General features: G+C 53.4%; 13 protein-coding genes and 1 non-coding gene across 14 annotated transcripts; 8 read left to right on the top strand and 6 right to left on the bottom strand.

The window, feature by feature from the left end:
• Positions 1–13: 13 nt before the first annotated feature.
• BU25DRAFT_388398 (alpha/beta-hydrolase) lies at positions 14–1,692 on the bottom strand. Its single transcript, XM_033704474.1, has 2 exons — positions 1,627–1,692; positions 14–1,575 (listed from the first exon to the last, which is right to left on the bottom strand). Exons 1-2 carry the CDS (start codon positions 1,673–1,675, stop codon positions 236–238), a joined length of 1,389 nt encoding a protein of 462 aa, XP_033564318.1. The 5' UTR covers positions 1,676–1,692; the 3' UTR covers positions 14–235.
• A 123-nt stretch (positions 1,693–1,815) lies between these two features.
• Positions 1,816–4,087, top strand: BU25DRAFT_438492 (kelch repeats protein-like protein; the record flags this gene model as incomplete). Its single annotated transcript, XM_033709065.1, has 1 exon — positions 1,816–4,087. Exon 1 carries the CDS (start codon positions 2,030–2,032, stop codon positions 4,085–4,087), a length of 2,058 nt encoding a protein of 685 aa, XP_033564317.1. The 5' UTR covers positions 1,816–2,029.
• A 718-nt stretch (positions 4,088–4,805) lies between these two features.
• BU25DRAFT_311985 (uncharacterized protein) lies at positions 4,806–5,591 on the bottom strand (the record flags this gene model as incomplete). The annotated part of the gene is made up of 1 exon (XM_033702147.1): positions 4,806–5,591. A coding segment is annotated over one exon (786 nt), but the record flags the coding sequence as incomplete, so codon positions are not given.
• Positions 5,592–6,020: 429 nt separating this feature from the next.
• Positions 6,021–7,938, bottom strand: BU25DRAFT_265927 (calcium/calmodulin dependent protein kinase-like protein). Its single transcript, XM_033701781.1, has 3 exons — positions 7,279–7,938; positions 6,901–7,231; positions 6,021–6,849 (listed from the first exon to the last, which is right to left on the bottom strand). The coding sequence occupies exons 1-3, from the start codon at positions 7,562–7,564 to the stop codon at positions 6,264–6,266; spliced, it is 1,203 nt and encodes a 400-aa protein (XP_033564315.1). The 5' UTR covers positions 7,565–7,938; the 3' UTR covers positions 6,021–6,263.
• A 374-nt stretch (positions 7,939–8,312) lies between these two features.
• On the bottom strand, positions 8,313–9,928 carry BU25DRAFT_419750 (uncharacterized protein; the record flags this gene model as incomplete). The annotated part of the gene is made up of 2 exons (XM_033707961.1): positions 8,313–9,106; positions 9,160–9,928. 2 exons carry the CDS (start codon positions 9,926–9,928, stop codon positions 8,313–8,315), a joined length of 1,563 nt encoding a protein of 520 aa, XP_033564314.1.
• A 480-nt stretch (positions 9,929–10,408) lies between these two features.
• Positions 10,409–10,943, top strand: BU25DRAFT_336361 (uncharacterized protein; the record flags this gene model as incomplete). The annotated part of the gene is made up of 2 exons (XM_033702625.1): positions 10,409–10,838; positions 10,885–10,943. 2 exons carry the CDS (start codon positions 10,409–10,411, stop codon positions 10,941–10,943), a joined length of 489 nt encoding a protein of 162 aa, XP_033564313.1.
• A 575-nt stretch (positions 10,944–11,518) lies between these two features.
• On the top strand, positions 11,519–11,863 carry BU25DRAFT_419748 (uncharacterized protein; the record flags this gene model as incomplete). The annotated part of the gene is made up of 1 exon (XM_033707960.1): positions 11,519–11,863. One exon carries the CDS (start codon positions 11,519–11,521, stop codon positions 11,861–11,863), a length of 345 nt encoding a protein of 114 aa, XP_033564312.1.
• Positions 11,864–12,589: 726 nt separating this feature from the next.
• On the bottom strand, positions 12,590–14,229 carry BU25DRAFT_408715 (peptidase C15, pyroglutamyl peptidase I-like protein). The gene is made up of 2 exons (XM_033705880.1): positions 13,877–14,229; positions 12,590–13,521 (listed from the first exon to the last, which is right to left on the bottom strand). The coding sequence occupies exons 1-2, from the start codon at positions 13,958–13,960 to the stop codon at positions 12,769–12,771; spliced, it is 837 nt and encodes a 278-aa protein (XP_033564311.1). The 5' UTR covers positions 13,961–14,229; the 3' UTR covers positions 12,590–12,768.
• BU25DRAFT_265881 (uncharacterized protein) lies at positions 13,997–14,687 on the top strand. Its single transcript, XM_033701780.1, has one exon. It carries the CDS (start codon positions 14,149–14,151, stop codon positions 14,581–14,583), a length of 435 nt encoding a protein of 144 aa, XP_033564310.1. The 5' UTR covers positions 13,997–14,148; the 3' UTR covers positions 14,584–14,687.
• On the top strand, positions 14,362–16,292 carry BU25DRAFT_408714 (mannitol 1-phosphate dehydrogenase). Its single transcript, XM_033705879.1, has 2 exons — positions 14,362–15,562; positions 15,615–16,292. The coding sequence occupies exons 1-2, from the start codon at positions 14,791–14,793 to the stop codon at positions 16,154–16,156; spliced, it is 1,314 nt and encodes a 437-aa protein (XP_033564309.1). The 5' UTR covers positions 14,362–14,790; the 3' UTR covers positions 16,157–16,292.
• Positions 16,293–16,831: 539 nt separating this feature from the next.
• Positions 16,832–16,919, top strand: BU25DRAFT_t43. Its single transcript has one exon. It is a non-coding gene; the product is annotated as a tRNA-Asp (tRNA).
• A 1,254-nt stretch (positions 16,920–18,173) lies between these two features.
• BU25DRAFT_265852 (uncharacterized protein) lies at positions 18,174–18,957 on the top strand. The gene has a single exon (XM_033701779.1). The coding sequence runs from the start codon at positions 18,362–18,364 to the stop codon at positions 18,809–18,811; it is 450 nt and encodes a 149-aa protein (XP_033564308.1). The 5' UTR covers positions 18,174–18,361; the 3' UTR covers positions 18,812–18,957.
• Positions 18,958–19,303: 346 nt separating this feature from the next.
• BU25DRAFT_456523 (uncharacterized protein) lies at positions 19,304–19,719 on the top strand (the record flags this gene model as incomplete). Its single annotated transcript, XM_033710039.1, has 2 exons — positions 19,304–19,592; positions 19,685–19,719. 2 exons carry the CDS (start codon positions 19,304–19,306, stop codon positions 19,717–19,719), a joined length of 324 nt encoding a protein of 107 aa, XP_033564307.1.
• Positions 19,720–20,117: 398 nt separating this feature from the next.
• On the bottom strand, positions 20,118–20,740 carry BU25DRAFT_456522 (uncharacterized protein; the record flags this gene model as incomplete). The annotated part of the gene is made up of 2 exons (XM_033710038.1): positions 20,118–20,617; positions 20,668–20,740. 2 exons carry the CDS (start codon positions 20,738–20,740, stop codon positions 20,118–20,120), a joined length of 573 nt encoding a protein of 190 aa, XP_033564306.1.
• Between the last annotated feature and the right edge of the window lie 2,035 nt (positions 20,741–22,775).

The following is a 22,775-nucleotide window of genomic DNA, read 5'->3' as shown; positions in this document are numbered from 1 at the left end:
CATCAGGATGGCACTGTCAATGAGAACGCCGGACTCAAGCTCATTAGCGCGACCTTGCCACTACTATTAGAGTGTTGCATTGAAGGCCTCCAGCACCCTCTATGGGATAGCGAGAGCCCTCCGATCTTGATCCTCAAGTGTCAGGATCAGAAAGCGATGTCATGTACTCTGAAGTTGAAGGCGCTTTGCACGGCCTGCTTTCGACCTTCATAATCTCGCCAAGGGTACCGTGCTATTAATCGATAACGTCGTCTCTCCTCGCAAACATCTCCTTCAACACATCGTCCGTCTTCGCACCAATTGCGTTGTGATACATCGAATTCGTGACGAACGGTTTGCACCCCTTGATCGTGTTCGCAGTCTCCATACTCAGCTCAAAATCCACGTACATGTCGTCGTGATAGACTGCCGCGTATGTAGGCACATTGTTCTTCTTCAGCTGCTCAACATCGTACAGCGCAGGCCATTCTTTCTCTTCAGCAAGCAGCTGGCCCACGTTCTTCATCTTCGTAAGCTCAGGGTAGCAGTCGAACATGAACGGGTAGATCATCTCGCCGGTGAAGTAGACTGGGTCTGCGGAGTCCACATTCTGCAACGAGAATTCAGGGAACTTTGCGAGAAGACGTTCAGCGGACCAGTTGGCTGCTTCACCTTGGCAATAGATGGGTTCGTGGATCAAAGCATATATGACGTTCGTGTCCCACGACTGCGCGGCTTCGAGCGCAAGCACAGTGGGACGCGTGAGGTGTCCGAATTGGCTGAGGTCTGTGTCCGCTCTCAAGACCAATGCATGCACCTCGTCGAATCCACCGTGCTTTCCGAAGAAGATCCCAAGCTGAAGGAACCGCCGTGCGCTGAGGTAGCCCTCGCCGCCTTGTACGCGGACAGTGGTGTCGCCGAATCTGGAGAGGAGTTTGATGATGTGCTTTACCCGGTCGACATCCTCAGGGTACTTCTCGTAGTACTGTTCATTCCGCTTCTTGACACGTTTATACAGGCGCTCATAGACCTCATCTGGATTGCTGCGCAGAGGCGGCAGGCCGCCAAAGAGGAAAGCCTCCTTCACGCCTTCAGGGTAAAATGAGAGGTACGTCGTCGCGCAAAAGCCGCCAAAAGATTGCCCCATGATGGACCACTTCTTCTTATCCTCGGGGTAATCTTCAGTCAGTGCTTTCCGTACAGCCTCGCAATCCTTCACGATGCTGTCGGCGCGGAAGCTCTTCATGTACTCTGTCTGGACCTTCTCATCGCCGCGGAGCTGCAAGGAGCTTTGACTGATGGCGGTAGACAGCCCAGTACCACGTTGATCAAGCATAAGGACGCGATATCCCTTGTCGAGAATAGTCGGGACCCAGGACACATTTTCAGGGCTGCGGCACTCGAAGCCTGGGCCACCCTGCAGGTAGACAAGCCATGGTAAATGGACTTTCTTGGGGTCTGGCGGGCCGTCTGGAGAGTAATCGGCTGGCCTCTCTACTTTGAGGGCTGAGCGTGCGAATAGTTGGAGATGGCCTGCTGAGGGGTTGGAATAGTCACGTGGCACTTGGAAGAAGTGCTCGGTGATTCTGAGCTTCCCTGGGGACAGTCAGATGCCTTGCACCAGTGTTGGCAGATTGAGAGATGTACCAGGCACCAGATGACTTCTTTGCTCAAGGATCTTTGCTGCTTGTATCATGTTGCTGATGTTTGTTGTGGTGTCTTGTAGGTGGAGTGAATGTCAAGGTAGCTTTATCGATAAGGAAGGTGCCCCACATCCAGCACTATCATGTGCAGGCGTGATGCATGAGCCACAAGGCTCGGATTACCCGCCAGATCATATCCAGCACATCAGGAGAACCTACTGGGGCGGTTATCATCTTGAAAGAGCCGGACGTCCTTTCTAGCTATCGTTGTCGGGTTCATTTGTTTTGCGTCTCCAAAAACGAAAATTTCTAGCAACTGCGGGGGCGAATCCGATCCAAAGTTCAGCACAACTCCAAGAGCAGAGAGACTTCCGTTACATTGACCTGAGAATCTAAGTAACGACACAATGGCGAAGGACAAAAAGAAGGGCGACAAGGCAGCCGCCAAAGCAGCAAAGGCTGCAAAGCAAGAGAAGAAAGCAGGCAAGAAAGATAAGAAAGTAGCATCCAAGAACAAGGATGCAGACTCCGACACTGAGTCCGTAGACCTAGATGCAGTTCTGGCGCAATACGCAAAAGAGCAGGAAGCGTACCACGAAATCACGGAGACTGCCTGCGAGCCTCCATCGCCCAGGTCATCCAGCACATTGATTGCAAACCCAGCCAACGAGAACGAAATCTTCTTGTATGGTGGAGAGTACTTCAATGGCGCGACTGCGCACTTCTACAACGATCTCTTCGTCTACAACATCAAGCGGGACACTTGGAGCAAAGTCACGAGTCCCAATTCGCCCTTGCCGCGATCCGGACATGCCTGGTGTCGCGCTGCCAACACCCAGGAGATCTACTTGTTCGGTGGCGAGTTTAGTTCGCCTAAGCAAGGCACGTTTTACCACTACAATGACTTCTGGAAGCTGGAGCCTAAGAGTCGGGAGTGGACGCGTGTCGAGACGAAAGGCAAAGCGTCCAGTCCGCCGGCACGAAGTGGACACCGTATGGTCGGCTTCAAGCAGTACATTGTCTTGTTTGGAGGCTTCCAGGACACTTCGGCGACTACGAAGTACTTGAACGATCTATGGATCTATGACTGTGTCAACTTCACGTGGCATACACCGAAGCTGCAGGCAGCGCGCGCAGTTCCAGATGCACGGTCGAGTTTCACGCTGCTTCCTCATGATCAAGGCGCTGTGATATATGGTGGTTACTCGCGAGTCAAGGCTGCAGCAGGCGGAAACAAGGGGCAACAGCAACAACAAGGCAAAGGCAAGAAAGGCGGTGGTGGCGGTCCAGCGTCTCGAATGGTGCTCAAGCCGAAGGTTCATGTTGATACCTGGTTTCTACGCGTCACACCACCACCCGCTGACCAACCCTCTACAAACCCACCAACAGTGTCATGGGAGAAGCGCAAGATGCCTGCGAACGCACCCAACCCCGCTCGTGCTGGAGCTACCATGGCCTTCCACAAAGGCCGCGGTGTACTATTCGGCGGTGTACACGACATCGAGGACAGCGAAGAGGGTATCGACTCCGAGTTCTTCAACCAAATGTTCGTGTGGAACATCGAGCGAAACAGATACATGCCCCTGACACTCCGCCGACCCAAAGCCAACTCAAACAAGAAAGCAGACAAGACCGCCAACGTCAGCCGGCGCGCACGCGGAAAAGCCGACGAGGAAGAGCTGCTCGCCAACCTCAAGGCCTTGGAGATGAAGATCGGAGGCGCTACCCCGCAAGACTCCGACGATGAAGCAGAGAAACCCAAGGAGGAGGAGGAACAAGACCAACGCCCCGAGAAACCGCGTACATACGAATTCCCACATCCGCGCTTCAATGCAGCTCTGACTGTCCAAGCCGATACGCTTTACATCTACGGCGGCACATTCGAGAAAGGCGACCGCGAGTTCACATTTGACGAGCTGTGGTCCGTGAACCTGAACCACTTGGACGGCGTGCAAGAGATCTTCCGGCGCGAGCTGGAAGACTGGCAGGGCAGCGAGGACGAAGCAGATTCCGAAGACGACGAGGACGAAGACGACGAGGATTCCGACGATGAAGAGGATAAATCCGCGCCCTCCACCGCACCAACAAGCGTCACCGACTCACCCCTCGCCCTCCCCTCCAAAGAACCCTTGGACGAAGACCTGGGCACCTCGGAAGAAATCTCCGCGCTCACAGATGGCCTCCCTCACCCGCGTCCCTTCGAATCTCTGCGCGATTTCTACGCCAGGACGAGCGAGGCGTGGATTAATCTCACGATTGAGGATCTGGATCGCAAGAAGAAGATGGACGAGTTTGGACCAAAGGAAATGAGACAACTGGCGTTCAAGGAGGCGGAAGAGAAGTTTTGGGATTGTAGGGAGGAGATTCGCGCATTGGAGGATGAGCAGGAGGCCGCGGGCATTGGGGAGGTGGTTAGTTTGGCGGATAAGGAGAGTGCGGGGGCGGGGGCGGGGAGGAGAAGGTAGATGGGGGGAGTGTGTTTGTGTGTTTGGGATATGGGGACGGGGTGCAACGTGACGAGGTATGGCCTTGGTTTTTCTAGGGCTATTCAAGCAGAACGTTAAAGCGCGTAGGAGCCTATGGGCGATGAGTCCATGTTTGAACACAGGAAACGGGGTAGAATACTACGATCTAAAATACATCCATTATCAGTTCCAACAATTGTGAATGACCCTCGCTCTTAAGTAGTAGAAAAAGCTGGCTGCTACACCCTAGCGATAAGCCTTAACAACCAGGCTCTGGAGGCCTTCAAAGGGAACAAATATGTTTCAAAGTATTTCTAGCAAGCGTTATAGTCTTTCAAAGCTTTGTAGGATTGTAGAGAGCCTGCAAACTGTCACTGACTGACTAACTCCCTCAGTTTTGAGTGATCCGGGCTTGCAGCCGGCTTTTTCTGTTACCTGAGAGCCGTGTTACACCCTACCCCACAAGCCGTCAATGCCACCCCACCCTCCTAACCCCCCACCTCCCCGCCGCCGTCCCCTCACACTCCAAACAAAATCCAACATCGTTCTCAAACAACCGATAATTCAGATCATCCATCGCCTTCTTGATGTACTCAGCCGCCGACTCTGTCCCAAACAGCTCTTCTTGCAGCTTCTCAAAGCCTCCTATCATGATGATAGCGCGCCCAAGCCGTTCAGAGATGGTGCGGTGTTCGTTCATTGTTGCCGGAGTCATGCCTTTGGGTTGGCGGGCGCGGCGTTCGCAGAGGAGTGTGCGGCAGTGGGGACAGAGGTTAGCGTTGCTGGAGGTGCTGTTTAGCCACTGGGCGAGGCAGGATTTGCCGACTGTGTGTTTGCAGGCTGTGATGAGAAAGGCTGTGTGTGTCTTGTTGTAATTGTCGAGACAAATGCAGCAGCGTTGTGATTGATCGCGGTAGTCTGAGACTATGGTAGCCGTCGTCAACGAGATCCCGTCTCCGAAGTCATCGACGTTGTGGTCTGGACCGACATTCTCGAGCTCTATGTCCTTCGCTGGGCTTTGGAGTATTTGTTCAAGGCGGGTGAGTTGGCAAACGATTTCGTCTTGCAGTAGTACAGTACACTCGGGGAACTCTTCCACAAACAGTGGGTCGTGCATCAAGCGGCGATGTTCCGTCTCTGAGCGAGTCATCTCGATGATGTTGACGTAGTAGGCAGTCCGTATGTTCTGCAGGCGAAGCGTGACTTGCTCAAGCACATCCATACTCGGAGAGGCCCTAGCCTTTCTAGCAGCTGAACGACGCCGAAAGGCGGCACGATAGAGATTGTCGTGATCTCGTAAGAAGTCGACAAGTTGTGTGGGTAGGTTGAATAGCGTGACGTCCTCCGCGGATCGTAGTTGCTCTGCATATGTACGGTTTTGACGGATGAGCTCCTTCATATTTCGTGCAGCGCGGCAGATGTAGACGCTATCGCGTTCGTAATGATGTGCTGATATACGGGCTTCGAAGGTTCGACAAATGTTATGAACAGTACCGCTGGGGATGACCAGGCGAGCTTGTGTGGTTGCAAATATCTCAGGCCGAAGACCGCTGAGGGCGTCTTGCAGAAATGATTGCAAACTGGACATCCTGCGGCGGTATCTCTTAGGATGGTGTGACAAAATCGTTCGCAAGTAGAGGTAGGTTTTCGTAAAAATGGGCGGTGTAGTCAACATACGAGGGCCCGTCATAAAACAATTAGACACGGCTTGAATAAACTGTCCTCGTTGAGTTGAGACAAGAACGAACCGACACCAAGCAACGTACGATATTTCAAAGTTGCAGGTCGAAGCGGATCTTGAGTGCTGAGGTAGTGGGTGAAAGACATATCGGTGCTGTTATTGTGCAATACCCAGTTGACGGTCCTAGTCTGCGACGGACGCCTTCACCCTGACTTTGTTGTATACAATAGTGCCGCAGTGTCGAATTTAGGTGAATGCGATATCTGTATCCTGTAAGTATGGTCGTATAACCGACAGAAATGAGTGATTGGAGATGACAAGAGTGCTGAAATTTCAATGGCATATAGTTGGAACCTGTGTGCACACACAAGGCATCGATGGTCGTAGGCCAGCGCTCAGAACTCGACGAACATCTGGCAAGTGCACGCGCGAGACGTGTCACACCAGTCAGAGGAAGGAAAGAATCGAAAAGTCGGAAGTCATAATGTTCAAGCCTCAGCGCTTGCTCCACAGACCTTGCTGAGTCTCCCGAATCCTGCGCTCTTGCTCTTTGATCATAGCCTCGGTCTGACCGTGGCCATTGCCTCTGCTGTCAACATGATCGATCTCCATAGGATCAGAGCCCTCTTCTGCAGGCTGTGGGAACTTCGGTGCTGGAGGTGCGCCGCGTCGTGGCTCGTTCGCCTTGATACCATCCATCATGCCAGCTGCACCGCCGGCTCTCAGCTGGTTGATAGCACGGATAGTGTCGATGGCAGCGTGGAGCGTGCGCCTGGCGTTGAAGTTCTTCTTGACGGTCGGCAGGAGATCCTCTTCGCCTTCGGCTTGTTTCGCGCCGAGGTCAGCGATCCAAGGATGCGACAAAGCTTCGTGAGAAGTCATTCGTGCTGCTGGATCGACTGTCAAACAACGGCGAATGAACTCGCGAGCAGTAAGCGAGACGCCGCGCCAGTATTCGAGAGGCGTAAACGAGTAGTCGGCGACGAGGATAGCTTGCATCTCTTCGAGGTTCGAGTCGCGATCGAATGGTGTGTAGCCGCAGAGGAGGAAGTAAGTAATCACACCGATGGCCCATATGTCGCTGTACGAACAATTAGCGGAATTGAACAAAAAGGTCTAGATAGACACTTACACAGGCTTGCCATGGCCAGTCTTCCTGAAGATCTCAGGCGCCATGTAGCCAGGAGTTCCGCAGGTCGTAGTAAGAACATGGAACTGCTCTTCGTCCATGATGCGCGACAAGCCAAAGTCAGCAATCAGCAGATCAGCATTGTCTTCTGGTGTGCGGAACAGCAGGTTCTCAGGCTTCAGATCCCGGTGTACGATGCCGTGGTCATGGAGATACGCAACAGCGGACAGAGTGGCTCGAATCAAGTCTGCTGCGTCAGATTCATAGTAGTTGCCCTTTCGGCAGATGCGGTCGAACAGCTCGCCACCAAGCGCAAGATCGGTCACGAGATATACTGGGAGTGTTCAGTTTTGAAACATATCTCGGGGTTGGTCTGCGTACAGTTGTTCATGGTCTCGAAGTAGTCCACTAGGGTTAAGATGTTCCTGTGTCCCATGGATACTCTCTTCAAGACCGCGATTTCATTCCTGACCATGTGCTCTCGCCCTGCCATGAGTCTCTTGTTAATGACTTTCGCGGCATAGTATCTCCCCGTGTCGATGTGCACGCACTCCTTGACCACCGAGTAACTTCCAGCGCCCAATGTCTTTCCAGTCTTGTAACGGCATGGCTGCACTTGCGCCTGCGATTGAGGTGTGTGAGCGCCAGATGCTCCGTTCGAAGCCATGTTTGCAGATACAAACGTTTGTGTGTCGCTGTGTCGCTGTGCCGTGATTGCCGGCTTCTCCGACTGGGAAGGCGCGCGCAGCGGCTGAACGGGGAGGGAAGGTGCGGTCGAGTTTGTATAAGGGCCGATGTCTCAGCCTGGCCGAGCAAAGAATGTGTGAAGTGCGTTCGGAAATAGGCGTGGAGATGTACGAACCGCGGAATGAGGGCCCTTGGGTGTTTGGGAAGTGAATGTGCGAGGCACGAGCTGGTGGAGTGGTGTAAGGGGTCTCAACGGCTGTCGACCTCGTATGTCGTAAGCTCAGCTTTGGCGGACCCTTGAAGCCCCCGCGTGGTGGGGTATCGGATTGTGAGAAACAGACTCAACAGCCGTTCTTCCGCAACGGTGAAGGTACCAGGACTCAAACAAAGGGTTTGGAAGATCGGCCGATGGACTCGAGATTTGTTCTTATTCAAAACTCAAGCTGAAGATCCAGCGCCTTGAGAGCCGGCGAACAACGCTCGTGAACACCGAAGCAGCTGAGCCACGGACCCATGTTCCAGCCTCCTAGGTTAGGCATGAAAGATCAGCAACGGTTGTAAGGCTGGGAGTCAAGAGTATCACGCGTGTATTTTGTCCTTCATAGTATCTCAAATCTTGATCTTGACGTGTATACTATTCTTATACCTACATCACGGCGTTCAGTCGTAGCCAACGCTCCTATGGTCTAAACAAAAAGGGGGATCACATGGAAGAAGAGTAGACAGCCTTACGACTTGACGAGCAAGCTGGAGCCATCCATGCTCTCGGGCTGAGAGAGACCCATCAGGGCCAAGATAGTAGGTGCGACGTCACCGAGCACACCGTCAGTCTTCTTCAAGCTCCAGGACTCAGGGGCGTTGGCCATGACGAAGGGAACCTTGTTGACGGTGTGGGATGTCTTGGGTGTGCCTTCCTCTGTAAGCATCTCCTCGGCGTTGCCATGATCGGCAGTGACGAAGAGAACGTAGCCGCTCTCCTTGCACTGGTCGTAGACCTTCTTGATGGCCTTGTCGGTCTCTGTGCAAGCCTCAATGGCTGCCTTGTAGACACCAGTGTGGCCAACCATGTCAGGTGGTGCGAAGTTGTTCATCAGGAACTCGAACTTGCCAGTTTGAATCCTCTCGCAGAGCTTCTCGGCCACAGCCATGGCGCTCATCGTAGGCTGGAGGTCGTACGTGGCTACCTTAGGCGAAGGAACCATCTCGCGCTCCTCGTTCTCAAACTGCTTCTCGACACCACCGTTGAAGAAGAAGGTAACGTGGGCGTACTTCTCGGTTTCAGCAACGTGACACTGCTTCACGCCCTGCTTTCCGAGTGTCTCCGCAAGAACATCATCCATTCGCTGGGGAGGGAAAGCGATGGGGAATGTGTACTTAGGGTTGTATGCGGTCATGGTTGTGAGGTGGATATCGGCAGGGTAGGGGAAGTCGGGCTTGGGCGAGCGGTCGAAGTCACCTAGGAGTTGGGTGATCTCACGAACACGGTCGGAGCGGTAGTTGAAGAAGAAGACAGTATCCTTGTCTGTATGCACGAATTAGCACAAAGACATCTTGGTACTCTGTTCTGTGGCTCACCTTGGATTCTGCGCTCCTTTCCACCGACAATAATGGGCTTCAGGAACTCATCATTCTCGCCCTTCTCGTACCTCTCCTTAATGGTGGCTACCGGGTCGCTGCTCTCCTCGCCCTCGCCAGTAACCAGGCCCTTCATACCGATCTCGACACGGTCCCACCTCTTGTCACGGTCCATGATGAAGTAACGGCCGACAACCGTTGCGATCTCGCCGGTACCGATCTCCGTCAAGGCCTTCAGCAAATCCGTCATGTATCCAGCGCTGGACTTCGGGTCGGTGTCACGGCCGTCACCGAAGAAGTGGATGAAGACCTCAGGGACGCCCATCTTCTTGGCAACCTTGAGAAGAGCGATCAGGTGGTCGATGTGGGAGTGGACACCACCATCAGAGACCAGACCGCAGAGGTGAAGCCTGCCGTTGCCGTCGATGGCCCTCTGGAAAGATTTCTTGATGTTCTCAACCTCTCCAAGCTTGTCGTTCTTGATAGTCTGGCCAATGCGGACAGAGTCTTGCCAGACAACGCGACCAGCACCGATGTTCAAGTGGCCGACTTCGCTGTTGCCCATCAGGCCCTCCGGAAGGCCGACGGCGAGGGAAGAGGCCTCGAGTTCGGTGTAGCCCTGAGCAGTCTTGGAGCCGCTCTTCGCGAACTCGTCCATAGTAGGGGTATCCGCAGCGAGAATGGCATCGCCATCCTTGCGCGACTTCTCAGTCGCAACACCCCATCCGTCGATGACGATAAGAACAGCCTTCTGGTCGACCTGCACCATGATTGCGGGTCAATTGGACAAGTGCTGAAGAGACAAAGAATGAGGCTCGAGGAGACACTCGAGGAGACACTCGAGCTGTAGGGAATATAGGTTGTGGAGGAGGGTAGACCCAAAAAGTCGTCGAGCAGCTGGCCGGTTGGAGGGGTTCTTAGTGGGGCACTGAGCTTTTGATGAGGACCCTAGCATTCGGCGCAGAGCCCAGAGACGTCACAGTTTTGCTTCAACAACTCCACCACACCACCACACCACCCGCGGCCGGCACCGACATCACCTGTGCTGCAAAAGGAAAGCGCACGTTTCGGCGGTCCACTCAAGTGCTTGGAGACGTGCACCAGCAGCCCGCCGGCACCACCGTCGCACACAGCCAATCACCAGACGCCTGATCCGCACGGCGCGTCGGACAAGGCGCGTCCTCCCGCATCGACACCAAGTCCAGCTATCTCCACTATTTCCATACCTCGTTCCTCAGCGACACTTATCATGTCTGGAGCTGCCACACCCCACGCCCCTGCGTCGGCACGTGCCTCGCTCCCACCGACGGGCTCTGCGACGGCAGCTCTGCAAGCTCCAGCTTCTGCTTCCCCAGGCCTCCCCCCGCCGACCACCTTCGACATCCTGCCCGACCTCCACAAGCTCCTCAGGCGCCTTCTCGACACCGCACCCACACCTGCGCCTTCACAATCAGCTGCAGACGGCCCTCTCGAGATCCAGCATGTAGCCACCGCGGCCACAGACATCAGGCTGAAGATACAGGGGGCACAGCGCGCTGTCATGGCGCTCCCGGAGATTGACAGGACGTGTGAGGACCAAGAAGAGGAGATCGAGGACCTCGAGGCACGCATTGCACGTCTGAAGGCCTCTCTGCGGGAGCTTGGCCGGCCAGCAGAAACGGCAGAGGACGGGGACCAACGTATGACGGGATGAGCCTCCACGTGGACTACATTGATCCCTTCTAGGACGCACCTCCATCGACTGCATGGATGCTCTCGATATGGCGCTAGCTCAGGGAGCGTAATGGTATGCACAGCAACACTTTCACAGTCTTCAGATACTGATCCATGGACAAGCTTCAAGGGCACATCCTTCCAACTGGAAAGCTGGTGGGGCTACAATGCACGGCAGGACCCGCACCTGTACCGTTTGCTGCCTGCCTCTATGCGAGCATCTTCGCCGGATAGCCGTGTTTTTTACACCGAATGACGTGGAACACGCTACATGACGTCAAGATGAGGCCGATCCGTTATGGGAAACAGATAAACACGACGATACTCACCTCGGGCTATTCGTTGAGCTACACCATACCAAAGGGAGATGTCGAGCATAGAGTACCCACCTGTCAAGCAGAGCACGACTCAGACCGAGGAAGAACAGGCACGCTATACCGAGCGTTATCTATCTCGCCGTTGCTGACACTCACGAAGAAGAATGTCGATGTGGTGAAGGAGTACATGCGTCTTGCGTATTCGCTAAAAGAATAAGGGCCGTCAGACTGTACAGCATCTTTGTCACGACGATGCGTACTTCATCGCACCCACCACCTTCCCAGACTGCAAGTCGCCCCAAGACTACGCCGAGTCTCACTCCAAGGTCATGGCTTGCGTGTCAGATCTACACATTGACTCGTACGATGTCATCTTTGCGAACGGTGGCCACGTTTGCTTGCGGTACAGCGCATCAGGAAGCCACGATGGTGAACCACACAATGGTATGAAGGCAACTGGCAACAAAGCAGCCTGGCATGCTGCTGCCATCTTCGAGGTGGAAGACGGAAAGATCAAAGGCTGGACCAAGGAGTGGGACAAGCTGCACATGTGGAAGCAGCTCGGCTGGATGGAGGGAGACGAACATGCCGAGATGCCACAAACCTGCGGAGGTCCAGCTCAATCTGCACACGCTCGTTCACATGCATATGGTGGAAGGACTCGCACGTTGTAGCCTAACAATGGCTGTTTAGGAGTTGCAGCACACAGGTAACAACTTATATCTCAAGCAAGCTTCCTGCGCCGCTCAGCGTCAACTTAACCTATGCACCTCAACTCTACCAACATGTCAGAAATTCACCTCCTCCAACCGACGCCTACAACCACTACGTACGATCAGGGCATTGACTGTGACTATGAAGCAGCTGTCCATTGAGTAAAGATCCTAACCATGCTCGCCAAGATATAATCTCACGTTGAAGAAGTATGTGGCGCAGAGGGTAAGGTGTACTCCGATTTGTTATGCAAGGCTCGATTCTACCGACCATCAAAACGGCCCAAACACTTACAGAAACTTCTTGACGATAACTGCACTATGGACGACATTCTCGCAAAGTCGCAAGACGCTGCATACAAACTACGAAAAATCATGCAGATCAGACCGAGCTTCGCAACGTGATACGAATGTATCGTAATGAGGTGAGCAAGATCGCCGTGCAAACCCTCGATATCGTGCTGAAGATTCATGGGCTGGTGACGGCTCGGAAGGTTGCCAAGGACATCATAGACACGGTCAATACTTATCTCATCCGCGACGGCGTGCAGTTCCGCTTATGCGGTCGTTTTGTCGAGGTGTCGAACAAACTTGCTCTTGCGGTCGGGCGATACAACCTATCTGGATAGAGCCCTTCTCAAGTCGCCGGGCGTAACGATGATCTACTTCGCACAGAAAAGCGTTGCTTGAATCTTCATCTCTATCTCCTTCAAGTATATAGCTAGCTGTGTCCTGATTACACACTGCATATGTATTCAACGAACCTCCCGACCCGACGAAATCCCCTCCATATACTTAAACACCCACGAACCCATCGTACATGCAATCACAACATGCGTCACACTCATACACCTCGTCCCATCACCCTAGACAGCCGTGTTGTTCCTAGCATCATCTTCCTGCCCTCCCAGCCCCGCCTCCTTCCCCTCACCGCCACCACTAACACCCACCTTCCGCATACTCTCCACCAGCGCCTTGATAAGCGCAACAGCGACCTCCCACCCCTCCCTCAGCTTCTCCTCGCTCCCGCTCAAATCTGGTACATGCATAAACACCACCGGCCTCTCGCCGTCCCCGCCATTCTGAGCGTGGTAGTGCGCGAGCGAGTTGTAGTAGATGAATCCGCAAAGGAAGTTGCCTGCGTCGGGGTTTATGCGTATGTCGGGCAGTTCCTCGATGGAGGGGGAGCCGGAGGGGGTGCTGTACCCGAGACTTGTGCGCCAGCGAGATAGCACGTCGGCGGTGTCGAACCCCGTGCTCAACATTTCTGGATACGTTTCTTTGGGGAATAGATCTTGCGCCGCAGCGTCAAGGAAGAGGTCGCCGTTGACATCAGCGGTTTTGCCATATCCTCTGGAGTGGGCACCCTGTTCTATGGCATAGAAGCTTCGGCTTGCCGCAAGGCCAATATGAAGAACTATATCTGGAGGAAAGGCTGAGCTGTCGGGTGACAGAAGTCTGGGGACTGTGTTGACGACGTTTTCGTAGGCAACTCTGATGGGTTCGTGATGGACCCTGATGTGGATGGGCGTTGGGTTGCCGGGGGAGGCGGGGATCAAGGCGGGGAGGGTGGATGCGATTTCCCAGGAAGAATTCTTAGGGTATTTGTCAAGGAAGGACTGGGGTTTTGTTAGTATACTGGTTGAGATATGGTGTAGGTTGGTGATCTTTGTGATCAAGTTGATAGATTCGATACAGTTAAATGTAATTACAATCCTTAAGAATACCGACACGTAATATGTAGGAAAGGCAAACACGAACTGAGAATGCTCTCAATGCAGGTTACTCTGGTCATGCCAGTAGTCGTGGGGTTGGTCATGTTCATGATCCTCGGCTGCTTCCTTCCACGGTGTCGTTCTGGCGTCATCGAGCAGAAAGCAGAGAAGAAAGCATGAAGTCGCGTGGCAAGGATGACGCGATGAATATCGGCTTCGGAGGGCATGCTCAGAATGACACGATACAGAATGAACTTACACCAAAGCCAGTGACCAGCACATGAACAGGCTTCTCGCCCTCCACCGCAGGAGGCTGCCGCGCAGCATACGAAGCGTTTGCCATCGTGGGATCGGTCTCAATGACTACAGGGTAGCCAAGAACTAGAATGTGAGATGTCGTGCAGTTGAGAAGGATCAAAAATGGCAGAAATTCCTCCAACTTGAAGTATGCTCCATACAGGCTAGCAGCGCTGGGGTGATGACGAAGGGGTCGGCTCTACCCGAACATCGTGATCTTGCGACAGGGCAGCCATGTCGAGCACCCTGCAGACTGCAGACTTTTATCGATATCTTGAAACCTGCAGTGTGGTTCAGGATTGCACAATAAAGTCCAGATCGTGTTGTTGTTGTGGTCATCGAAGCATTTCAAGGACTGGTACCTCGCTGCTAGCGCGAATCAACTTGTTACTAATTTGGGCTATATCATTTCCAGTTCCGAGTTGCGGAACGACAAAGTCAACCCCACACAAACCACCCCACATCGTCATCGTCCTGAATGGGCCTGTTCGAGCAGCCTCAGGCATCGGAAGGCACACTCGCCATGGAGCCTCGCCGGATGAGGGCCATCGGCTGCTGCACTTGTTGAGAGTGATGGCCCGTATATCTGTACCTGAACCCCCGAATTTTGACCTACCGAACCCGTTGCGAGGACAAATGCAGGGTGCCGAGCTATTGAGCCCTGGCTGATTGGCCAGTTGCAGAACTCTGGTTACATGCGTCATCGCAATCGGAGTCGAATGGAAGCCATCGGATAAAGTCCACTTGCAGAGCCGCACCCTCTTTGACAGCCGTACTTTAGACCCGTCAAGCTTACCTCAATCCTCAAGATCGTCATTGAGGTCACAAAACCTCAGGTGTAGCCTCCGACCTCTCGACAAAACCTCATACCTCGCAATGGCCTCGACAGACTCGCCTAAGAAGAACTACAACCTTGCCATCGTCGGTGGTGGCATATCAGGTCTTACCCTCGCCATCACACTCCTGCGATATGACATACCCATCACCATCTACGAGGCGGCGCCTCACTTCGGCGAGATAGGTGCAGGCGTGTACCTTGGACCAAATGCTGGCCGGGCAATGAAGCTCATGTCTCCTAAGATTCATGAAGCCTTCACCAAAACCAAGACAGGGAATCAGTGGAAGGAGAAGGAAGACTCGTGGTTCACAATCCGCGTCGGTGACGAGCGCAAAGCAGATAAGGACGGCTTCGTCAAGCCGGGCAAGAAGGTGGGCGATGCCCTCTTCGACGTGCCAATGGAGGCTGGAGGTGATCGAGGAGGGGTATACCGAGCAGCTTTCCTGGACGAGCTGGTCAAGGATGTTCCCGACAGTGTGGCACGCTTCGGCAAGAGAGTGGTGGACTTGAGTAATGCAAAGGACAACTCTGGAGACATGGTGCTTCATTTCGCCGATGGAACTACAGCGCAGCACTCTGCTGTTATTGGATGCGATGGTATCAAGTCAAAGACAAGACCATGGCTGCTTGGCAAGGACGACCCTGCATCAGACGCAGTGTACTCGGGGAAATACGCCTACCGAGGGTTGATACCTATGGATAAGGCGGTGGAGATGCTGGGTGAAGAGGTTGCAGCGAACAGCTCCATTTTCTTGGGGTATCACGGCCACATCCTTACATTTCCTGTCCAGAAAGGCAAGACAATGAACGGTACGTCCGACTTAAGATATTTCAATCTCGAAACCTCTACTGACATGCATAGTTGTCGCATTCAACTCCAGCAAAACCTGGGATGAAGAAAAATGGGTAGTCACAACCTCAAAAGAGAAAATGGAAGCCGAGTTCGCAGAATGGGGTCCACAGGTCCAGAAAATCGTGGGAGCAATGGAGAAGCCCGACATATGGGCTCTGTTCATGCACCCACCTTGCAACACCTTTTACAAGGGGCGTTTATGTCTACTCGGTGACGCCGCGCACGCAACAACCCCACACCAAGGTGCCGGCGCCGGTATGTGTATCGAAGACTCGTACATTTTGGCCAACCTGATCAACGAGGCGAACGATGTCAACGATCTGGAACGTGCGTTCAAGGCGTTTGACCAGGTCAGGCGAGAGAGGACACAGAAGAATGTCACAACGAGTAAGGAGGCGGGCATGTTGTACGATTTCGAGCTACATGGCGATGATTTGGATAAGATCGAGGAGAGCTTTCTGAGCAGGATGCAGTGGATCTGGGAGTTCAGTTTGGAAGAACAACTAGAACAAGCGAAGAAGATCTTCCATGGCGATGGCACGAAAATATAAATCCAGCGCTCTCCGAAACATCCCTTGGATTGTCTAGAACTCAAGCTTCTCCATCCTGCACGTTGCTTTCTCACCCTTTCCATATCGATGTTGTTGGAGCAACTTCCTAAATGTCATTGGAAGGGCAAGATCCCTGCCGTGAGAGGAGTCGATTTCGAGCCCCTTTCGATCTACCTGTTGAGATAGATTAACCAAGCAGGGCGCTTCATCCTACAAGAGATTTCTCAAGCGTGACAAGTGCTTAAGTGGATTTGAAAAGTGTATAAGATGGTCGTGCGCTGTTCTATGCTCACAGCCTTATTATCTAGACCTGCTTTTGGACATGTTTCCAGATCGGTTATGTAGGTGTTGCTGTTTAAAACTCTGTAGGGTAAGAACGTGCTGCTCGACCAGGACTACCGAACCCCTCCCCGCTAGCACCCGACCTCGAATCTTGATTCGCCCAATCTCAACACCGACGTCCTTCATGCGTCAACCAACGCCGCGTTCCCTTCCTCTCTCCAAGTCCCTCTTGTTGCACCAAATAGCACCCAGCTACACACATCTTACATTCACAATATATTGTTCAAAATTGATACTCATTTTATGAAGTACACACCATCTGCTCACGTGAGCAAGATCTTCGATGGGTAAGCATATTAGTCCAAGTTCACAACTCGACGGCCCTAACATAAAGGCAGTCTAGTGGTCATGATTTCCGCTTGTCATCGTCTAACGACAACGAGCGCGGGAGACCGGGGTTCGATTCCCCGTCGGAGAGTCATTTGATATGATAATTTTTTGCTTGTGGACTTTTGGAGGGGGGTAGGCGATGCGTAAGGGTGATGGGATAAGCGGGGTAGGGCCGAGGCTGTTGCAACGCGATTTCTTTTCGGTCCAGCACACTCGTCTGACTTGATCTTGACCGGTAAGTTCATTAAGTTCTACCTGCAGAAGCACATAAATCCATCTGTCTCTTTTTGTGTACCTGCACCATTTGTCATCGCAGACTTTGGAATTCTCATATGATTACTACTACGACTATATTGCATAGCAATGCGAGATAGAGGCGAGATGGCTCGGCTGCAGCCTTGAATGTAAACTCTCAAGGACCCTATGGAAGCCCAACTGTATCTGAACCCTCTTTCGTAACTGTTCGAGCCGGCCAATTTAATCTTACTAGATCGTGCCACATCAGGGTAGGGAAGTGCCCCAGAGTATGGCTACGTCAGAACACGAATTGGACAGCCTTGGTATGCAGACTGCGACGACGCAGGTCCATGAGAGAGATCCGCCTTTGTCAAATACCAATGCGGTTCTATGAAAGTGGTGTGCGGGGCGAAGCGACGGATTGGGTCATCTAGGTACGCTGTGTTATTTCGTCTCATTGTCGATTCAGTCGTTACGCACTGTCCGGCGTCTCAATAACTCCTCAGCTCACACAAGCTTTTCCAGCTCCAACGACAGCACCTGATGAGACTCCACAAGTGCGAGCCATACGTGATATCGTCGGTCACATCCTCTGGCTACACATGCTAGGGTGGAAAGTGTTCACATGCGCGAATCCCAAGTAGATCGACCGGTCTCCCGATCTGATCGAGCTTTTCAACCAATCTCTCACGAATGCAGAAGTTATGATTGCGAACTATGTTGGTTTCTCTGGCCGAGATGTTGCCTCGGGAGCCAGGAACCGGATCATCCGGCATGTGAATATGTTGAGCATCGGTCAGGCTGTCGTTACCATACTCGATAATGAGCCTGACGCTTTTTACGGAGACATACTTCATCTCCAGATCAATCAGTTCAGAGCTTGTAGGTGTGCCACTCAAGCAGCAAATTAAAAGATTCATTGGGCCCCGAATACCTTCACCGAATTACTGTCGAGTATGGCGATAGTTGGAAGCGACCAAACGCTATACTTAAATCTCTTATCGACCTACGCCGCTCAATCAAGCAGGCCATAGCGGCAAAACTTCTGGATCCTGAGCGCTTGGGTTCGCTAAATGAGAAGTTGGGTTGCTTCGAAGACGTCTGGGCAGCAGCCTGGCAAACAGTTGCCGATGAAGGTGGTGCGCTTTACGGAGAGACCTTGATCGATTCGAACCTACAGCGATAGTGGTCAATTTCCTCGGCATTACATCACTTGAAATGGCACTAATCCTGGGCAGGGACGTCTAAACCCCACCAGCCAGATGGTCATCGTCAGATCTCTCCTCTTCTACAAACATGCGTGCCGGGCTGAACTTCATCGTGCCCATTGCATGCCTTCTCTCGACCATGCCAGCAGCACTTGCTTGGTCACATGGCAGCAGGGAATCTGGAACCTCAAAAGATTCCGACTTCTTCCAGACTATCGCGGGAAGCGCATTGCAACTCCTGGGTCTTGTTACATTCATCTGGCCAACACTACCTCATCCGCGCCTCGTAGGTCAAACTTGGTGGTTCATTTGGATATTGGCTATTTTCAGTGCCATCTGTGCAGTTCTGAGCATCTCCCTGTATCTAGTTGTGCCAAGCACCTGGAGCTTTGCAATAGGGTTTGCTGGGGGAAATTGCACAGGCTGTTGTACAGCTTCAGGTCATGAATGCAGTGTAAGATGGCTGACACGACTTTGTCTCGTCATCTACCAGAGGCTGCTCATTGCTAGCAGCTTTTATCATACCAGCTATGTATGAAAAGGGCATGCAGAGAACAAGAGACTATAGATCAGGGACTCAGGGTTCCACAGGTGTTCGAACAATTCAAATTCCGTGCTCGAGATGCGGAGTTTATCACTCTCATGATCGTTCCATTACTCCAGTGTCAACCATCGTTGTCGCACAACTGAGATTAGTCGTGAATTGACTACATTTCATATCTCAGAAGCCAACCTCCACTTCCCAATAATATAGCCTCCTGTCCCCATTCTCGGCTTGCCCTCACTCCCTGTAGCGGTGTGGACCGCTGTAGAATACTGATAACTACGGTAAACGATAACGTAGGACTATCGGGTCGATGGAATACTGCGCTGGATTGCTATCTAGCTAGGAGGAGACAACTATATACCTGACCTGTAACACACTAGTCCAGGGTAGTGATCAGGGGTATAGTCAGGCACTGTACGGACCAACCGATACCGCAACACTCCCACACAGTGGCACACACCACGATGTCTTACGGCTAGCACGATGTCTTACGGCCAGTTCCTTTCCCAGTCCCCACTAACCAGTGCACCAATAATCTACACCAGCAGCTTCCCAGGCGTTGGTAAGCTCACCGTCGCCCGTGAAATCGTCAAGATCCTAGGCGAAGACAACACCATCCTACAAGACAGCCACAAGCTGATCGACTCCGTGAACACTTTGTGTTCACGAGGTCACCCTGACTATCAGAAGGAGCGAAAGGCAGAGCGAGAGCGCCAATTCGAGGCGTACGTTAAAAACTCAGAGTTCAAGGATCGCGTCGTGATATCCACAGGTACGTGCAATGCGTTGAACATGAAAATTTCCGCCAGAAGAGACAGACCGAAGAACTTCACGAGTTTAAAACTGACAATGAGTTGATACCAGACTTCACAAACATGCAACCAGAGGCTGCAAGATAGCAGATCGTAGAGTGGATAGCGAACAGAGAGTGGCGCAGGTGTCACAGAGACTTGCCGCGTAGACACTGCTATCAGACCAAGGTAGCAAACACGGCAGCATCGAGGTAAGACACATCACGCAAGACATTAACGATGTTTTCAGAAAGCAGTGACCAAGTCACATTGTATTATGATGCATCGAGAAGAGAGCTATAGACATGCTAGCCATGTATAGTTGTTCATCGATGAATGAAGCCCTACCAAGAACCCGCCAAATCCAAAGATCGTATCATGAAATGTGAAACCCGCCGGTGAAACATACCATCCTCAAAAGAGACGGGAGTGGGAGGTTCTGAAGGCACCATGGTTCATCTCAACACAGACCTGACCATGATGAGTTGTAGAAGAGTGGCTGATATCTAGGCGATGAAGGCCATTGCTGCAGCACCAGCAGCGATCAGCGAGCCCAGACCAAGGTATGGAGTGGGCAGGACAGCACCAGCAGTCGAGACTTCCGCCGGAGTGCTAGTTGATGAGGAGGGACGAGTAACGGCAGCCGTGGAGGAGGGAGCCGTAGTCGTACCAGGAGCCGACGCAGTGGAGGTCTCGATGCCGGACGAGGGAGCCACGCCAGAAGAAGGGACCACACCGGAAGAGGGGACAGCAGGAGGGACACCAACAGGAGGGACACCAACAGACGGGACACCAGTCTCCGCAGGGGGAGCAGGTGGGATGACGGTGGCGGTCTCGACCGGAGGGCCGCTCAGAGGAGCAGTCGCCGTAGACTCGACCGAAGTGACCGGAGGAGCTGGTGGAGGCGCCTCGTAGGAGGGAGCCGCGGGAGGAGTGTGGACAGGCACACCAGGCGCGCCGCACACGGTCTCGGTGACAGTCACGGTGACTGGGGCGACACAAGCGGCTACAGAGCACGTTAGCCTGAGCTACACAGAGTTGATGGTGCGCACTTACTGTCATGGGGAGTATCGTGGGCAACAACAACGCAGGCGAGCGCGGCAGCGACGAGAACCTTGAAGGCAACCATGGTGATAGCGGTAAGCTTGTTGAATTGGTGATGCGGTAGAGCTGGAAGTATGTTTGATATTTCTGCAGCGTGGACGAATGCTTGCGCGATGGAGTTGAAGGTGTGTCGTGGGAAAAAGACGGAAGAGGCGGGGGGAAGGCAGCTTATAATGGGAGCTGGGCGCAGGCGGCGAGACGCGTTTGCAGCAGATATTTCGGCGCGCAAGGGTGACGCAGAGTCCTGGAAAGCGCTCGAAAGTGTAGGTGAAAGAGAGGCTGGCGGCAAGGCGGGTGGGGCAACTGCGTCTGTGCTGTGTTTACCAAAGTGTCACCGTCTTGTCCACACAACGGGAACACTGCTGTAGTGCAAATGCAGGCAGCCTAACTTGCTTCTCTGAGCACTAGTCTGCGGCTCCAATAACTTTTCTGTGCAGCCTTTGACGTGTGCTCCGTCCTAGCGAGCTAATTGGGCTGTAAGACGGGGCCTTGCCGGACGCTGGACAGTGAAGGTGCTATCACGTGCCAGACATGCACCTGCCCGGGTTGTTGTTGGAGCTGCGCTCGAGAGGCCATTTGTATGCTCAATAACGTAGGCGCAATCTCAATCTCGCAGCAGCAGCTTCACTGGAAGCGCTTTGGTCCCGTTGTTGTTTGTTGTGGTCCCGCAGCAACTTCCCTCTTGCTCTGCAAATCGACGCTACAGTCTTGGCACTCTCGCTCGCTTTCTTCATAACATCGTCCAGCTCTTGATCTTCTTCTTCCCTCCACCGACTCTCTACACTCATTATCCAGCCCAGGGCGATTGACATTCAGTCTGTTGCTGCTCAACTCATATCCGTTCCTTATCCTCTCGCATCACCACTGGCACTGCCTCACCATGAAGGTCTTCCAGCTGGCCGCCCTCTTCGGAGGTGCTGCATCTGCCTTCCAGCCTCTCGTCGGTCGAGATGGTGAGTGCTTCCTAGCTCTTGCATGTCTCTCCAAGCTTTGCTAACCATTTTTGCAGACGGCACTACTACCACTGTAGTCTACACGACGTCAACATACACCATCACTAAGTGTGCTGCGAGTGCTACCAACTGTCCTGTTGCTAGCGCCACGGAGGTGTTCACGTCGACTACCGTTATGAGCGTAACGACGACGATCTGCCCAATTACCTCGACTCCTGGTCTTCAGCCACCTGAGTCCGGAACCGCGCCATCGTCTGTTCTCAGCCCAGCTCTCTCCACCAGCTCGCCAGGCACGACGAACACACTCTCTGACTCGGTTCCTACCTCTTATCCGCCCGGTGCCTCTGGTCCTTCGAGTGCCTATGTCCCTCCTGTTCAGAGCTCGGCTTTGCCTACGGGTCCCTCACGGTCGCTTGACTTCTCGGTCAGCCTGATCTCGCCCAACCCTTCTCTGTCAGTCACAGGTACCGACTCGATACCGACTTCATTCCCACCAGGTGCATCTGGGCCCTCGAGCGTTTACACTCCTCCTGCTCAGACCTCGGCGCTGCCCACAGGCCCCTCCGGCTCTGACACAGTCATTGTGCCACGACCCAGCCCAAGTGGCTCGGCCTCGTTGCCTGGTAGTCTGACCAACTCTGTTCCCACCTCTTTCCCTCCTGGAGTGTCAGCCTCTGGCTCCTCGATTGGCTACCTCCCTTCTCAGCCGTTGACGACCACTGGACCAGCCTCGAGCCTGCCCACTTCTGGTACCAACACAGACGCTGTGCCCACTTCTGGTGTTACGCCTTCGAGCGGCTACGGTCAGTCTTCAGCGCCGAGCAACACTGCGACTGATGCCATCCCCACTTCCGGATACTCAGCTTCGAGTGCCAGCCCGTCAAGCGGTGCCTACTCCCCGTCAGTGTCAAGCAATACCGATGCTGTCCCTACCTCCGGGTACCCTGGGTCCAGTGCCGTCCCCAGTGGCTCGAACTCGCCGTCGGTGTCGAGCAACACTGCTACAGATGCCGTTCCCACCTCTGGCTATCCTGGTTCCAGTGCTCCTCCATCAAGCGGTCCTTACACGCCATCCTCGCCAAGCAACACCGCCACTGACGCTGTTCC

This window comes from Macroventuria anomochaeta (genome assembly GCF_010093625.1).
Source record: "Macroventuria anomochaeta strain CBS 525.71 unplaced genomic scaffold BU25scaffold_8, whole genome shotgun sequence".
NCBI lineage: Eukaryota > Fungi > Ascomycota > Dothideomycetes > Pleosporales > Didymellaceae > Macroventuria > Macroventuria anomochaeta.
The sequence above is the reverse complement of the archived record's forward strand: the minus strand, read 5'-3'. Positions and strand labels throughout refer to the sequence as shown.

Excerpts from the sequence above, each read along its gene's own strand:
- BU25DRAFT_408714 (XM_033705879.1), top strand. The coding sequence starts at position 14,791 with ATGGCCTCGACAGACTCGCCTAAGAAGAACTACAACCTTGCCATCGTC. Across the intron at positions 15,563-15,614 it reads GAAAGGCAAGACAATGAACG|TTGTCGCATTCAACTCCAGC; the intron begins GTACGTCCGACT and ends TGACATGCATAG.
- BU25DRAFT_408715 (XM_033705880.1), bottom strand. The coding sequence starts at position 13,960 with ATGGCAAACGCTTCGTATGCTGCGCGGCAGCCTCCTGCGGTGGAGGGC. Across the intron at positions 13,522-13,876 it reads TGCTGGTCACTGGCTTTGGT|TCCTTCCTTGACAAATACCC; the intron begins GTAAGTTCATTC and ends ACAAAACCCCAG.
- BU25DRAFT_265852 (XM_033701779.1), top strand. The coding sequence starts at position 18,362 with ATGCGTGCCGGGCTGAACTTCATCGTGCCCATTGCATGCCTTCTCTCG.
- BU25DRAFT_265927 (XM_033701781.1), bottom strand. The coding sequence starts at position 7,564 with ATGGCTTCGAACGGAGCATCTGGCGCTCACACACCTCAATCGCAGGCG. Across the intron at positions 7,232-7,278 it reads CTTCGAGACCATGAACAACT|TATATCTCGTGACCGATCTT; the intron begins GTACGCAGACCA and ends GAACACTCCCAG. Across the intron at positions 6,850-6,900 it reads ACTGGCCATGGCAAGCCTGT|CGACATATGGGCCATCGGTG; the intron begins GTAAGTGTCTAT and ends TTGTTCGTACAG.
- BU25DRAFT_388398 (XM_033704474.1), bottom strand. The coding sequence starts at position 1,675 with ATGATACAAGCAGCAAAGATCCTTGAGCAAAGAAGTCATCTGGTGCCT. Across the intron at positions 1,576-1,626 it reads AAGAAGTCATCTGGTGCCTG|GGAAGCTCAGAATCACCGAG; the intron begins GTACATCTCTCA and ends GACTGTCCCCAG.
- BU25DRAFT_265881 (XM_033701780.1), top strand. The coding sequence starts at position 14,149 with ATGTCGAGCACCCTGCAGACTGCAGACTTTTATCGATATCTTGAAACC.